General features: G+C 44.6%; 1 protein-coding gene across 1 annotated transcript in view; it reads left to right on the forward strand.

Annotated features, from left to right (window-relative positions):
- Positions 1-16920, forward strand: part of LOC106612873 (FRAS1-related extracellular matrix protein 2) — a 113947-nt gene that overhangs the window by 86397 nt on the left and 10630 nt on the right. Inside the window, exons 10-23 of the mRNA XM_014214479.2 lie at positions 1399-1608; positions 2126-2323; positions 2757-2921; positions 3179-3361; positions 3579-3709; positions 3973-4128; positions 4498-4701; positions 4855-5086; positions 5268-5599; positions 12585-12777; positions 13065-13169; positions 13422-13549; positions 13844-13978; positions 14387-14513. Coding sequence (XP_014069954.2) covers positions 1399-1608; positions 2126-2323; positions 2757-2921; positions 3179-3361; positions 3579-3709; positions 3973-4128; positions 4498-4701; positions 4855-5086; positions 5268-5599; positions 12585-12777; positions 13065-13169; positions 13422-13549; positions 13844-13978; positions 14387-14513 — 2499 coding nt within the window. The remainder of the gene's footprint in view (positions 1-1398; positions 1609-2125; positions 2324-2756; positions 2922-3178; positions 3362-3578; positions 3710-3972; positions 4129-4497; positions 4702-4854; positions 5087-5267; positions 5600-12584; positions 12778-13064; positions 13170-13421; positions 13550-13843; positions 13979-14386; positions 14514-16920) is intronic.

The raw sequence follows: 16920 nt of genomic DNA on the forward strand, positions 1-16920 counted from the left end.
GCCCGGAGTCCACCTCAGGGTTAGTCTGTCTGACTGTCACTCTGGTGTTGTGGAAGTATAGAGAACGCCCAGAGCAACACAGGCTGGATGTGTTGGGATGTTATATGACCTCTGAATGTAAACATTAGTGGAGAGGGGAAGGGCTCTGCTCAGCCCCAGCTGCATCCTACATGGCACCCTATTCCTTTTGTAGTGCACCGCTATTGACCAGGACCCATAGCGGATAGGGTGCCATTTGGTACGCAACCCCAGTCTGGTAGCTGTTGGAAGGTACAGAGGAGGGTAGGCCTACAGGGTTGGAAGCAGTGTTGGTGATAAAGCTGGATTGAGTGAAGACAGAGGAATGTAGACTGAATCCCTCTCACTCTGGTGTTTAAGTCTGGATAGAGACACTATACTGTATACAGTATATAGCTCCTGAAAGTAAAACCTTCTCCCTGCCTGCAGCCTTCCTCGTATCACCTGCCCCCGACCACTCATATCACTCTCTCACTCCTCCTTTCCCTCACTCCTCTTTCACCTCCTCCCTCCCTCCACCCTTTCTCTCTCCCTCCCCACTCTCTCTCTTACTCCCTCTCACTCCTTAATTCTCTCTTCTCCTGCCCGCAGCAAAATATTGTTTCTATCCTATCTAATCTGTTGAGATTAAGTGGTAATGCCGTCCCAAGCAGACACACATACTGTAGCTTTATAATTCAGTCCCAAGCGGAGGTACACACAAAGCTGGTTCAGAAACACATAGCTGGGTCTGTGGGTCAGACGTCCATAGCAGGGTTGGTCCTGAATGGCACCCTGTTCTCTATATAGGTCACTACTTTTGATCCGGGTCCAAAAGTATATATATAGGGAATAGGGTGCCATTTGGGACGCACACTAGGTCAGAGGTACAGGAAGCAGTTAGGGGGGTAAAGGCCATGCCATCAACACCCTGCCTCTTCATAGCTCTGAGTGGATGAAGAACATGTTTACACCCTCCCGGGGGCCTAGGGAGATATCAGATGTCTCACACTACTGCAGCCTTAATCCTGACACAGATTCCTAGTGCTCCCTCACTCCTAGGTACTGTTGAGAGGAAGCAACATTTGATCAACATGTTGTGATATTTCCATTCATCTAACTCACCGCTACTGATTATACTCCTGTGAATTATAGAGTCATAGGAGATCTAGGCCCATATGTATCAAGTGTCTCAGAGTAGGATTGCTGATCTAGGATCAGTTTTTCATTTTAGATCATAATGAATAAGATTATTTAATGACGGGTGGACCTGATCTAAAATCAGAACTCCTACTCTGAGACGCTTGATACATACAGACCCAGGTGTTAAAATATCATCAAATACTTTAATCCTCTCATCCCTCTCCTCTCTCATCCCTCTCTCTTTTCTCGCTCCTCTAGCCGGTGTGGACTACGTAGGGATCAGTCGTAACCTGGACTTTGCCCCGGGGGTCAGCCAGCAGACGTTCAGGGTGACCATCCTGGATGACCTGGGTCAGCCGGTGCTGGAGGGGACCGAGACATTCGAGCTGGTCCTCCGCATGCCCATGAACGGCATCCTGGGAGAACCGGGGAAGGCCACCATCCTCATCAACGACTCCGTCTCCGACCGTGAGTGAATCGGGCTGATATTTGTATTCCCGTATTCCCGATATAGTGCACTACTTTTGACCAGGGCCCATAGGCTCTGGTTAAAAGTAGTGCACTATATAGGGAATAGGGTGCCATTTGAGACAGTAGTCACAACATATCTGACTGTGAGTAAACCTATCTGATTTGTTAGAATGCGTCTAATTATCAATGAGATCTAATATAGATTAAAACGAGCAATGGCATTTCATTCAGGAGTTTAGAAAAGCTATCATACCTTGCTCTGACAAAACAGGGCATCTCTGAAACATCAACACCAATAAAGATGATTGAACAATGCTGCCACTTAAAGCTTTGGTATCACGTTACTGTAAGTGTCCTTATCAATGCATTCATACAGCCTTTATAAAGGCTTATAGTGCATTATAAGATCAGCTGTAGACAGTTATGAGCATTATGTCATGGTTATGATCAACACTGTTTCATGATGCACTTCATCTAACGTAGATGATTTCTTGATGTGATTGTCCTCTAACAGTGCCCAAGGTGCAGTTCCGTGATGCCATGTACATGGGGCATGAGAACTCCGGTCAGATCTCAGTCGTGGTGTATCGTAGTGGAGACATCAGTTACAGGTCAACGGTCCGCTGTTACACCAGACAGGGCACCGCTCAGGTCATGATGGACTTCAACGAACGACCAAACACAGACGCTTCCATCATCACCTTCCTACCAGGTAACACTGAAATCTATTCTGTAAAAGTCTGTAGAAGACTAGGAAATACACTGACACAAGGAACACCGCGTAGGCCAAAAGGGTATAGCCTGACTAACCGGTGTCTTTTATAGCCTCACTACTGTATATAGCCTGTCTTTTTACTGTTGTTTTATTTCTTTACCTACCTATTGTTCACCTTACACCTTTGCACTATTGGTTAGAGCCTGTAAGTAAGCATTTCACTGTAAGGTCTACACCTGTTGTATTTGGCGCACGTGACAAATAAACTTTGATTTTATTTGATATAGTTTCTCTGTGTATTTTGGAACCCTTCAAAATATTAGATTTTTCAACAACTGGTTACCCCTCTTTGCTAATCTCTCTCGATCTCAATCTCTCTCTCTCTCTTTCTCCTCCCATCTCCATCTCTCTATCCCTCCCCTCTCTCCAGGGGAGGTGGAGAAGCCGTGTGTTCTGTCTCTGGTTGATGACACGGAGCATGAGGAGGAGGAGGAGCTGAGGCTGGTGTTGGGGTCGCCACGCAGTGAATCTCCGTTCGGAGCGTCCATCGGGAAACAGAACGAGACTCTGGTCAAGATCATGGACGACACAGACAGTAAGACTGACTGACTCATAGATGGAATCATTTCATCTGTAGACAATAGAATAAGTTGCACACTCTATAATAGTCCCAGATACATATTGCATAACTTTTTTCATTTTCTCAAATTCATGATCTGCTAGTCTGCATCCTGTTAACTTGTTTTGGTGTGTGTCTTCAACTCATTCTACTCTGTTAGTCTGTAACCTTGTTTAGTTCATATCACACTGCTCCATGTCTGACTCTGTGACTCCCATCCATGTTCTCCCCAGAGGCCATCATCAAGTTTGGGGAGACTAAGTTCAGTGTGAGTGAGCCTAGCGGGGCAGGCCAGGTGTCCATGGTGAAGATCCCAGTGCTGAGGGTAGGAGACACCTCCAAGGTCTCTGTGGTCCGCGTCCACACCAAGGACGGATCAGCCACCTCCGGAGAGGACTACCATCCTGTATCTGAAGGTGAGAAATATTACAACACCTCACACATCAACATCTCACAACCTCTCACGTCAAGAAGGCCATGAGTTTTTCCTGACAATGTGATGTGATTAGGAAAATATCCTGACCCTACTACTATATAAATAATCGACTTGATAAGGTAACTCCGTCAGTATCTGCAGTGTATAGATGTTTCCTGTTTAACCTAGAGCCGTGTTGTTGTTGTTGTTTACCCCAGACATTGAGTTCAAGGAGGGTGACACAGAGCACTACATCGAGGTGGAGATCTTGTATGATGGAGTCAGAGAGATGAGAGAAGCCTTCACGGTCCACCTGAAACCTGATGAGAACATGGTGGCTGAGACGCAGGTGAGGACTGGAACAATAAAATCACATAGACTCAGCAATATGACGTTGACACAAGTAGCAGGATGAACGGAGAATATCGCAGATATATTTGTGCATGTTCACGGGTACCCTTCACTTACCTTCAACGTGAAAGCCGAGGGACAAGAACAAGAGAGAAGTTTAGTTGTTGCATTAGTCGCCCCTGATATTGCTGTTTACGTCGTACATCACTACCTTTAACAGCACTTTTCTGTTTGATCTGTTTATGTTCTGTCTGTCCCCAGATGAGTAAGGCCATTATCTACATAGAGGAGACCAACAGCATGGCGGACGTCACCTTCCCCTCCGTCCCCCAGGTGTTCTCCCTACTGCAGTATGACGACACCTCCAGGGCCAGACACACCCCCCCAGTGGCAGGCTACCCCGTTGTCTGTGTCACGGTACGGAGAATGGTTTATCACTGGCTTTTAACCTCCCAGTCCAGGGGTTCGTCCCAAATGGCACCCTATTCTCTGTTTTATGCACTACTTTTGACCAGAGTCGCATAGGGAAGTGCACTATATAGGGAATAGGATGCCATTTAGGACATAGGCCAGGGCATCATTCTATTCACTGTCTGCTCTTAATTTGCTTAAAAAACGAAGTCGTTTCTTTGGTTTAGGAATATGTCAATTAGGATTCAATTAGGATTTAATTTGATATTGAAGCACAGATGAGTGATGTTGATGAACAATGCAAATTTTCCCTATACATTACAGTATATTTTGCCTCATTCCCAAACACTGTCTCCTCTCTCCTCCCTCCCTCAGGCTTGTAATCCTAAGTACCCTGACTACGACAAGACTGGCTCCATCTGCATCAGCGAGCACATCAATGACACACTGACCCGCTATCGATGGTTGGTCAGCGCTCCAACCAGCCTGGACGGGGTCACCAGCTCCATGAGAGAGGTGGACTTTAATACCTTCTTCTCCTCCTCCAAGATCATCACCTTGGACTCTGTCTATTTCCAGGTAGAGAACACATTATCAGTGAACTGAGTGTGAATTTGGACTGACTCAGACAAAGAGTTGAACATCTGACAAGACATAAAGTGAATGATTTAGTTCATGATGGGATTGAATTGACTGTATTGATGTGATTGAGTTGACTGTCCCTCCCTCCAGGCTGGCTCTAGGGTGCAGTGTGCAGCCCGTGCTGTGAACTCTAACGGAGATGAGGGCCTGGAACTCAGCAGCTTCATAGTCTCCATCAGTATAGAGGATGGTATGTGCCAGCCTCGTGTGGTGGGTACAGTGGGCGCTGAGCCCTTCTCTGCCAAGCTACGCTACACCGGAGCAGAGGACCCAGACCACCCCAACCTCATCAAGATCACTGTCACCATGCCACACATAGACGGTGAAGAACACAGAGAGACTTCTATCTTCTTTCTCTTTCTCTCTCGCTCTCTATTTTTCACACTCTCTTTCTCTCTCTCTGTCTTTCTCTCTCCCTCTCTATTTTTCTCTCTCTCTCCCGCCCCCGCCTTTCTCTCTCCTAACCCCTTGTCTCCCCTCTCCTCTCTCCTCTCCTCTCCCAGGCATGCTCCCTGTGGTCTCCACCCGTCCTCTGTCTAACTTTGAGCTGACGTTGAGTCCTGATGGTACTCGTGTGGGGAACCACCGCTGTTCTAACCTGCTGGACTACACCGAGGTCAAGACCCACCACGGCTTCATAACCAACGCCACCAAGAACCCTGAGGTGATCGGGGAGACCTCTCCCTACCAGTACAGCGCCCCCCTGAGGGGATCCAGCGTATTGCGCTTCTACAAGAATCTCAACCTAGAGGCCTGTCTATGGGAGTTCACTAGTTACTATGACATGTCTGAGCTACTGTCAGACTGTGGAGGGACCATCGGTACAGACGGACAGGTGAGAGAGCTGTGTGTGTGGGGGGTGGGGGGCACTATCAGAAAAGACAGACAGACAGGTGGGCTGCCCCACACAACAATCCCACCAGACCCCTGACCAATTGGAAAATAAGTATGGGAAGAGATGTTATGATGATTTCTCAGGAAGAGATGTTGTGATGATTTCTCAGGAAGAGGTGTTATGATGATTTCTTGGGAAGAGATGTTATGATGATTTCTCGGCCAGAGGTGGTATGATGATTTCTTGGGAAGCGATGTTATGATGATTTCTCGAGAAGAGATGTTGTGATGATTTCTCGGGAAGAGATGTTATGATGATTTCGCGAGAAGAGATGTGATGATTTCTCATGAAGAGATGTTATGATGATTTCTCAGGAAGAGATGTTATGATGATTTCTCAGGAAGAGATGTGATGATGATTTCTTGGGAAGAGATGTTATGATGATTTCTTGGAAAGAGATGATATGATGATTTCTCGAGAAGAGATGTGATAATTTCTCATGAAGAGATGTTATGATGATTTCTTGGGAAGAGATGTTATGATGATTTCTTGGGAAGAGATGTTATGATTATTTCTCGGGAAGAGATGTTGTGATGATTTATTGGGAAGAGATGTTGTGATGATTTCTCAGGAAGAGATGTTGTGATGATTTCTCAGGAAGAGATGTTATAATGATTTCTCAGGAAGAGATTTTATGATGATTTCTCAGGAAGAGATTTTATGATGATTTCTCGGGAAGAGATGATATGATGATTTCTCAGGAAGAGATGTTATGATGATTTCTCAGGAAGAGATTTTATGATGATTTCTCAGGAAGAGATGATATGATGATTTCTCAGGAAGAGATGATATGATGATTTCTCGGGAAGAGGTGTTATGATGATTTCTCGGCCAGAGGTAGTATGATGATTTCTTGGGAAGAGATGTTATGATGATTTCTTGAGAAGAGATGTTGTGATGATTTCTCAGGAAGAGATGTTATGATGATTTCTCAGGAAGAGATTTTATGATGATTTCTCAGGAAGAGATTTTATGATGATTTCTCAGGAAGAGATGATATGATGATTTCTCGGGAAGAGATGTTATGATGATTTCTTGGCCAGAGATGTTGTGATGATTTCTTGGGAAGAGGTGTTATGATGATTTCTTGGCCAGAGGTGTTATTTGTCCTCCAGTTCTTTCCTATAACAGTTCTTGTAATTTTCCTTTTCACAGACACAATCCTTTACAGCCACTTATCTGTTAGCTACCTCTTGAGATGCCCCTCTCAGACAATGTTCTTCTGAACCCCATGTTTTAACCTCACCACTAATAACTAACCAAACACAGTGCTTTATGGATTCCCACAACTCCTCATGTGGCCTGCTACTTATCTTGTCAAAAGGCCTTCTCCAACATTCACGGCATTAAAACCTTCTGCTCTTTTCTGTACTGTGCTCTTTAAACAGCTGCTTCTGCTGTGTTGAGGGAGGGACTGCTCTTACAGGTCTTAAACTCTCCCTTAAACTCCCTCCCTACTTCCCTCCCTCCCTAACCCTCCCTGAGTGGAGATCTTAAACCCTGGTCACATGCTTCAGTGCTCCTGTCATGTAGATTTCCCTTGGAAACCTCCAGTCACTTCAGTGTAGTTAAATCCCAGTCTGTCTATTAGTTCACTAGCACTTAATTAAGCGGGCTGCGGTCATAAAGAGATGCCTGCAGAGAGAAGAGATGCCTGCAGAGAGAGAGAGATGCCTGCAGAGAGAGAGAGATGCCTGCAGAGAGAGAGAGATGCCTGCAGAGAGAGAGATGCCTGCAGAGAGAGAGATGCCTGCAGAGAGAAAGAGATGCCTGCAGAGAGAAGAGAGATGCCTGCAGAGAGAGATGCCTGCAGAGAGAAGAGATGCCTGCAGAGAGAGAGAGATGCCTGCAGAGAGAGAGAGAGATGCCTGCAGAGAGAGAGAGATGCCTGCAGAGAGAGAGAGAGAGATGCCTCCAGAGAGAGAGATGCCTGTGGAGAGAGAGAGATGCCTGCAGAGAGAGAGATGCCTGCAGAGAGAAGAGATGCCTGCAGAGAGAGAGAGATGCCTGCAGAGAGAGAGAGATGCCTGCAGAGAGAGAGAGAGAGATGCCTGCAGAGAGAGAGAGAGATGCTTGCAGAGAGAGAGAGAGAGAGATGCCTGTAGAGAGAGAGAGAGAGGTGCCTGTAGAGAGAGAGAAAGAGAGAGAGATGCCTGCAGAGAGAGAGAGAGATGCCTGCAGAGAGAGAGAGAGAGAGAGATGCCTGCAGAGAGAGAGAGAGAGAGAGAGAGAGATGCCTGTAGAGAGAGAGAGGTGCCTGTAGAGAGAGAGACAGAGAGAGAGATGCCTGTAGAGAGAGAGAGAAAGAGCCTGCAGAGAGAGAGAGAACCCTGCAGAGAGAGATGCCTGCAGAGAGAAGAGATGCCTGCAGAGAGAGAGAGAGATGCCTGCAGAGAGAGAGATGCCTGCAGAGAGAAGAGATGCCTGCAGAGAGAAGAGATGCCTGCAGAGAGAGAGAGATGCCTGCAGAGAGAGAGATGCCTGCAAAGAGAAGAGATGCCTGCAGAGAGAGATGCCTGCAGAGAGAGAGAGCAAAGGGCATGGTATGGTTAAGGTCTCCTCACGCTACAGATCCCCCCTGCTGTAGATCATCAACTAGAAGCACCCTAGTTGTGTGTGTGGGTGGGGGGGGGAAATCAACAGTAGAATTTAGAATTTATGAGAGGCTAACTACTTATCCAATTTAAGGTTATGCATATTGTTTGGTTGAAAAGACACCAACTCCATGGAATATCACTAAATTCTATGTAAAGTGAAATTCCATTTTGCACTATAAATGAGACTATAAATGGAAGAAGATGTGGATGAGTTATGATACATAGGAAGTATAAGATAATGATATTTTATGGAGGCAGTCATCATCATTCTCTTCTAAAGTAAACTTCCTCCACACTTTATGACTTTCCTTCTGGCAGGTTCTAATCCAGCGTTAGCCCCTTTGTTTACGCTGAAACTGAAAGAAGTTCATATTCTGACAAGACAGAGCTTTGTGGGAGAGGTTGGAGTTGATTACCACTTAATAATCCTGAATGTCAGGGTCTGCCTTAGTACCATGTACCAACACTGGTTTACCTTTGTCAATGTCCCTCCTATCTGCAGGTTTGACGTACTGTTGCTAGTCGCTGGCAGCCATGTGATAACAGACTGAGGTGTTTTAAGTATCACTGTGTTGTTTTAAGTAAGATCCATAACTAACAAAGAGAATGAGACCCCGCCAGGTACTACAGACATGTCTCTATTCACCCAGAAACCCTATACCCCTACTGCAGGGTCTGCCTGTGTGCCTGTGTCACATCCATATGAGCTGTCCTACAGGTGAGTTGTACTGTAAGCTTCAATCAGTGTGGCCAGGCAGAACAAACATAAAGACTCAACAACAGCTCTAGTCTAGAGGAACATTATTTGTGCCCCTGTGTTCTCTCTGACATGATTGGCCCTTGAGGGGCCGACCGACTGACTGGGAAGCTGGGGGGCTGAGTAGAGAGGTTGCGGGCTACAGAGAGACTGAGTCACACCGAGTTTGGGGCCCCAGGCTGGCCTCTCACTGTGCTGGGACTGACTCTGTCTCTCTGTGTCTGTGTGTCATGGTGAGAGGCTTTGTCCCCAGCTTATCAGACCACAGGAATCCATTAGGTCTCAGCAGGCAGCGTCAGGGTCATACAGCAAATCATCTGCCTCAGCTCTCTCTGGGTTCTACCTGTTCTCTTAACTCTAACTCTCTCTCTCTCCTCCTCTCTCTCTCTCTCTCTCTCTCTCTCTCTCTCTCTCTCTCTCTCTCTCTCTCTCTCTCTCTCTCTCTCTCTCTCTCTCTCTCTCTCTCTCTCTCTCTCGCTCAGGGCATAGGCAGGTCCTATCATGAAGGGAGAGCTAGTGCAGACAGGTAACCCTCTCATGTCACCGGAGGGAGCAGATACCATTCAAATCTCTCTACAGTCTCTCTCGCTCTCTTTTTCTCTCTCTCTCTGGTTCTTTGTCTCACTGTTGTTTAAGGGTTCCAAGTACAATAGAACAAATGTATTTTTATTTTATTTATTTCACCTTTATTTAACCAGGTAGGCAAGTTGAGAACAAGTTCTCATTTACAACTGCGACCTGGCCAAGATAAAGCAAAGCAGTTCGACACATATAACAACACAGAGTTACACATGGAGTAAAACTAACATACAGTCAATAATACAGTAGAAAAATAAGTCTATATACAATGTGAGCAAATGAGGTGAGATAAGGGAGGTAAAATAAATAGGCCATGGTGGCGAAGTAAATACAATATAGCAAGTAAAACACTGGAATGGTAGATTTGACAGTAGATGAGTGTGCAAAGTAGAAATACTGGGGTATTAATATAAATAAATAAAAATATAAATCAACAGCCTGGATTGTTATGTCTTGATTGCATGATTCACTTCAGAATGGGATAGTTTTATTTTAATTGTTGACAAAGCAGTAATTGAATAACACAACCAAACATTCATCAGTTACAAATGGAATGGTTTGCTATTGTTGCCATATATCTGGATTCAACTCTGTTGAAAAGATACCATCTCTCAGAAATGTGGCCAGTGTAAATGTCAGAGTCAATGTAAACCCTCTTGAATCCATAAGAGCTCCAGTAGTACTAGTACAGCCCACACAGTACAGCACTGAGTGTACAAAACATTAGGAACACATTCCTAATCTTGAGTTGCACCCCCTTTTGCCTTCAGAACAGCCTCAATTTGTCAGGACATGGACTACAAGGTGTCGAAAGGGATGCTGGCCCACATTGACTCCAATGCTTCCCACAGTTGTGTCAAGTTGGCTGGATATCCTTTGGGTGGTGGACCATTCTTGATACACACGGGAAACTGTTGAGTGTGAAAAACCCAGCAGCGTTGCAGTTCTTGACACAAACAAGTGAACCTAGCACCTACTACCATACTCCATTCAGACACTTAAAACTTTTGTCTTGACCATTCACCCTTTGAATGGCAACCATACACAATCCAGCAGGTAGCCTAGTGGTGAGAGCGTTGGGCCAGTAACTGAAAGGTTGCTAGATTGAATCCCCGAATTGACAAGGTAAAAATCTGTTGTTCTGCCCCGAACAAGGCAGTTAACCCACTGTTCCTAGGCCCTCATTGTGAATAAGAATTTGTTCTTAACTGATTTGCCTAGTTAAATAAAGGTAAAAAAAATAAAAAATGTCTCGAGGCTTAAAAATCCTTTAGCCTGTCTCGTCCCCTTCATTTACACTGATTGAAGTGGATTTAACAAGTGACATAAACAATGGATCATATCTTTCACCTGGATTCACCTGGTCAGTCTATGTGATGGAAAGCTCTACAAACTGAGCCACAGGGAAGTTATGAGTGGATACTGATCCCATTAGGTATTTGTTAGTTATGAGTGGATACTGATCCCATGAGGTATTTGTTAAGTTATGAGTGGATACTGATCCCATGAGGTATTTATTAAGTTATGAGTGGATACTGATCCCATGAGGTATTTGTTAAGTTATGAGTGGATACTGATCCCATGAGGTATTTAAGTTATGAGTGGATACTGATCCCATGAGGTATTTAAGTTATGAGTGGATACTGATCCCATGAGGTATTTAAGTTATGAGTGGATACTGATCCCATGAGGTATTTAAGTTATGAGTGGATACTGATCCCATGAGATATTTCTTAAGTTATGAGTGTGTCTGAATACCGATCCCATGAGGTATTTGTTAAGTTATGAGTGGATACTGATCCCATGAGGTATTTCTTAAGTTATGAGTGGATACTGATCCCATGAGGTATTTAAGTTATGAGTGGATACTGATCCCATGAGGTATTTCTTAAGTTATGAGTGTGTCTGAATACCGTTCCCATAAGGTATTTGTTAAGGCCCTCGCTTCATACTCGTCGCCAAACCCACTGGCTCCTGGTCATCTACAAGACCCTGCTAGGTAAAGTTCCCCCTTATCTCAGCTCGCTGGTCACCATAGCAGCACCCACCTGTAGCACACGCTCCAGCAGGTATATCTCTCTGGTCACCCCCAAAGCCAATTCCTCCTTCGGCCGCCTCTCCTTCCAGTTCTCTGCTGCCAATGACTGGAACAAACTACAACAATCTCTAAAACTGGAAACACTTATCTCCCTCACTAGCTTTAAGCACCAGCTGTCAGAGCAGCTCACAGATTACTGCACCTGTACATAGCCCATCTATAATTTAGCCTTAACAACTACCTCTTCCCCTACTGTATTTATTTATTTTGCTCCTTTGCACCCCATTATTTCTATTTCTACTTTGCACTTTCTTCCACTACAAATCTACCATTCCAGTGTTTTACTTGCTATATTGTATTTACTTCGCTACCATGGCCTTTTTTGCTTTTTTTGCTTTGCTTTATCTTGGCCAGGTCGCAATTGTAAATGAGAACTTGTTCTCAACTTGCCTACCTGGTTAAATAAAGGTGAAATAAAATAAAATAAATAAAGTTATGACTGGGTCTGAATACTGTTGCCTTTAAACAGTATGCAGATGTTCTCTAAAGCGCTTTCTCTCAGCAGCTTCTGTTAAGAATCCCTTTTCTCAGGTAGTCAGTCCTACAAGGCAGCTTGTGAATGTTTAGTATAGGCCTATATATAAACCAGTACTAGGGACCTTTTGTAAGCTCCCTGCTTGTTGGATGTTTAAGTGTGTGGATGTTTAAATGCACTTTGCAGAGTTTGATGTAATGTATGTAGGTACTCACTCTCTATCTCTCTATATTTCTATTTTTATTTCACTATCTTTCTCTCTTTCTCCCCCTCTCTCTATTTCTCTCTTTCTATTTCTCTTTTTATTTCACTATCTTTCTCTCTTCCCCCCTCTCTGTTTCTCTCTCTTTAGTTCTCCCTCTTTCTCCTGTCTCTCTGTAGGAGTTGAACCTATTGATTTGATGTATGTCTCTCTCTAGGTGTTGAACCTGGTCCAGTCCTATGTGACCCTCCGGGTGCCCCTCCACGTCTCCTATGTGTTCCACTCCCCGGTGGGGGCAGGAAGCTGGCAGCATTTTGACCTGCAGTCTGAGCTACGACTCACCTTCGTATACGACACTGCCATCTTGTGGCGGGACGGCATTGGCAGTCCTCCTGAGGCTGAGTTACAAGGCAAGTCTCACGTCAAATTAAATATATTTAAAAGTAATTTCAGTCTTTACAGAATGAGGCAAAAACAAACAATACAACACTGTCTGGTGTACTTTGAGCACAGATGATATGGTTATGTTATTGCTTCTACAGCAATGAATGAGGATGTGTTAGCTTGGTGTGACAGTGAGGCCGACGGGTTGCATTCTGCAGGTGCCCTTCACTGCACCTTCCTCAGTGGGTGGGCTGTAATAGCAGGGATGTGTTAGGTCAGTGTGACAGGGAGACTGACTGGCTGTATTCTGTAGGAGCCCTGTACCCCACCAGTATGCGTATCAACGAACAGGGTCGTCTGGTGGTCAACTTCAGAACAGAGGCTCGATTCAGAGGACTGTTTGTCATATCACACTCTGGTATGTTCACATTATCTACTCTTTTCATACAGTACATCCACGGTCTTAAACAAGTAGCCCAGGGCCCGTATGTATCAAGTGTCTCAGAGTATGAGTGCTGATCTAGGATCACGTCCCCCCGTCCATGTAATCTTATTCATTTTGATGTAAAAGACAAAACTGATCCTAAGTCAGCACTCCTACTCTGACACGCTTGATACTGTACATATTCCTCTTTAGTTCTGTATTACCCTTACCTGTGTCTGTATCCAGCGTCCTCTCTGTCGTCCATGGTGATGTGTGCGGACCACCCCGGGGTGACGTTTAATCTCAGCCTGGTGAGGAGCGAACCCACCTACAACCAGCCCATGCAGCAGTGGACCTTCACATCAGACTTCGCAGTGAGGACAGCATCTTTTCTTCCATCTTTAATACTGGGTTATCAATATATTTCATATAATCTTTATTTCTTTATCTGCTAACTCTGTGTCTTTAGTGTAAAGACTTGGGAGTAGCAAATCAAATCAAAAATCAAATCAAATACATTTTTATTTGTCACATGCGCTGAATACCGTGAAATGCTTACTTTCAAGCCCTTATGCCATTTACAGGATTTCCTTCTTAAGTCGTAGTGTGTTATCGGCACTGGTGTAACTGGTGTAAATAATTGTGTCTTATTCCCCTCTGTCTCCCAGGTGCGTGACTACTCAGGTACCTACACGGTGAAGCTGCTACCCTGTACCTCTCCTCCCGGTCTGGAGTATTCCCTGCCTCCTGTTTGTAACCCCAGAGAAACTGTCACCTTCGACCTGGACATACGCTTCCAGCAGGTCAGATCACCCTAGGATAACTACACACTTAGAAAAAAAGGTGCTATTTAGTACCCTAAAGGGTCCTTTGGCTGACCCCATAGGAGAACCCTTTGAATAACCATTTTTGGTTGCAGGTAGAACCCAGAAGGGTTCTACCTGGAACCAAAAAGGGTTTTCTTATGGGGACAGCCAAAGTACCCTTTTGGAACCCTTTTTCTAAGAGTGTACATCAATATCATATCATTAAAAGTGTCTGTGATATGACAATCTTTGAGTGCACACAGAGATGTACTCTAGTGGGAAACAGCTTGAGGGGTGTTGTCTGATGGTAACACTGTGATTGGCCTGTGTTCTCTGATGGTAACACTGTGTGTGTTGTCCTATACTAAAATGATAAAACTTGGTATTGTGTGTGTCTTATCCCAGGTGAGTGACCCTGTTGCGGCTGAGTTCAGTCTGAACACACAGATGTTGCTGCTGTCTAAGAGAACTTTGTGGCTGTCTGACGGATCCATGGGCTTCGGACAGGAGAGCGACATAGCCTTCTCACAGGGTACTGTAACGCTACAAACAAACACAGCTCTCACAGGGTACTGTAACGCTACAAACAAACACAGCCTTCTCACAGGATACTGTAATGCTACAAACAAACACAGCCTTCTCACAGGGTACTGTAACGCTACAAACAAACACAGCCTTCTCACAGGGTACTGTAACGCTACAAACAAACACAGCCTTCTCACAGGGTACTGTAACGCTACAAACAAACACAGCCTTCTCACAGGGTACTGTAACGCTACAAACAAACACAGCCTTCTCACAGGGTACTGTAACGCTACAAACAAACACAGCCTTCTCACAGGGCACTGTAACGCTACGAACAAACACAGCCTTCTCACAGGGCACTGTAACGCTACAAACAAACACAGCCTTCTCACAGGGTACTGTAACGCTACAAACAAACACAGCCTTCTCACAGGGTACTGTAACGCTACAAACAAACACAGCCTTCTCACAGGGTACTGTAACGCTACAAACAAACACAGCCTCACAGGGCACTGTAACGCTACAAACAAACACAGCCTTCTCACAGGGTACTGTAACGCTACAAACAAACACAGCCTTCTCACAGGGTACTGTAACGCTACAAACAAACACAGCCTTCTCACAGGGTATCGTAACGCTACAAACAAACACAGCCTTCTCACAGGGTACTGTAACGCTACAAACAAACACAGCCTTCTCACAGGATACTGTAACGCTACAAACAAACACAGCCTTCTCACAGGGTACTGTAACGCTACAAACAAACACAGCCTTCTCACAGGGCACTGTAACGCTACAAACAAACACAGCCTTCTCACAGGGTACTGTAACGCTACAAACAAACACAGCCTTCTCACAGGGTACTGTAACGCTACAAACAAACACAGCCTTCTCACAGGGCACTGTAACGCTACAAACAAACACAGCCTTCTCACAGGGTACTGTAACGCTACAAACAAACACAGCCTCACAGGGCACTGTAACGCTACAAACAAACACAGCCTTCTCACAGGGTACTGTAACGCTACAAACAAACACAGCCTTCTCACAGGGTACTGTAACGCTACAAACAAACACAGCCTTCTCACAGGGTATCGTAACGCTACAAACAAACACAGCCTTCTCACAGGGTACTGTAACGCTACAAACAAACACAGCCTTCTCACAGGGTGCTGTTTAAGTTGAGGAAGGATTGGTCAGTGCTGTTTAAGATGAGGAAGGATTGGTCAGTGCTGTTTAAGATGAGGGAGGATCGGTCAGTGCTGTTTAAGATAAGGAAGGATTGGTCAGTGCTGTTTAAGTTGAGGAAGGATTGGTCAGTGCTGTTTAAGATAAGGAAGGATTGGTCAGTGCTGTTTAAGATAAGGAAGGATTGGTCAGTGCTGTTTAAGTTGAGGAAGGATTGGTCAGTGCTGTTTAAGATGAGGGAGGATCGGTCAGTGCTGTTTAAGATAAGGAAGGATTGGTCAGTGCTGTTTAAGTTGAGGAAGGATTGGTCAGTGCTGTTTAAGATAAGGAAGGATTGGTCAGTGCTGTTTAAGATAAGGAAGGATTGGTCAGTGCTGTTTAAGTTGAGGAAGGATCGGTCAGTGCTGTTTAAGATAAGGAAGGATTGGTCAGTGCTGTTTAAGTTGAGGAAGAATTGGTCAGTGCTGTTTAAGATGAGGGAGGATCGGTCAGTGCTGTTTAAGATGAGGGAGGATCAGTCAGTGCTGTTTAAGATATGGGAGGATTTAAAAATAAATAAATATGAGCCTTATTTCTATTACAACATTCTGGATGACTGTCATTCATATTCCATTCACCCAACTTAATGTAACATGGAAAGGTTTAGGCTACTACATGATACTCTAATGTTCCCTATACCAATGATGAGGTTGCTACAACCTAGCGTATGAATGAAAGTTTACAACGTAGGTGCACAGGTCGAGAGAACATTTTGTGTAAACAAGGTGACAGACAGTGACACATTCAATACCGCCTTGCAGACTCTTGCCTGCATCTACCTGATCTGGTGTGTAATCATTAGTCCAACTGTTGCAAACAAGAGTTTCTTTTGGACAAATTCAGGTATGTTTATCCACGTTTCATTCCGTTTGCTTTCATTTATGAAACGTTTTCAACCTAATCTACGGAATGAATACACACCTGATCACACACAAACACAGTTCACTTTTATAGCAGCCACATACAAACAGCATAATCACTTTGCTCGTTGTATATATAATTCCTTCTCGCGTCTATCTACAGTGCCTTCGGAAGGTATTCAGACCCCTTGACTGTTTCCACATTTTGTTACGTTACAGCCTTATTCTAAAATGTATGACATTTTTTTTTACAAATATATTACAAATTAAAAACAGAAATACCATATTTCCATAAGTATTCAGACCCTTTGCTATGAGACTTGAAAT

This window comes from Salmo salar, chromosome ssa09 (genome assembly GCF_905237065.1).
Source record: "Salmo salar chromosome ssa09, Ssal_v3.1, whole genome shotgun sequence".
Classification (NCBI taxonomy): Eukaryota; Metazoa; Chordata; class Actinopteri; order Salmoniformes; family Salmonidae; genus Salmo; species Salmo salar.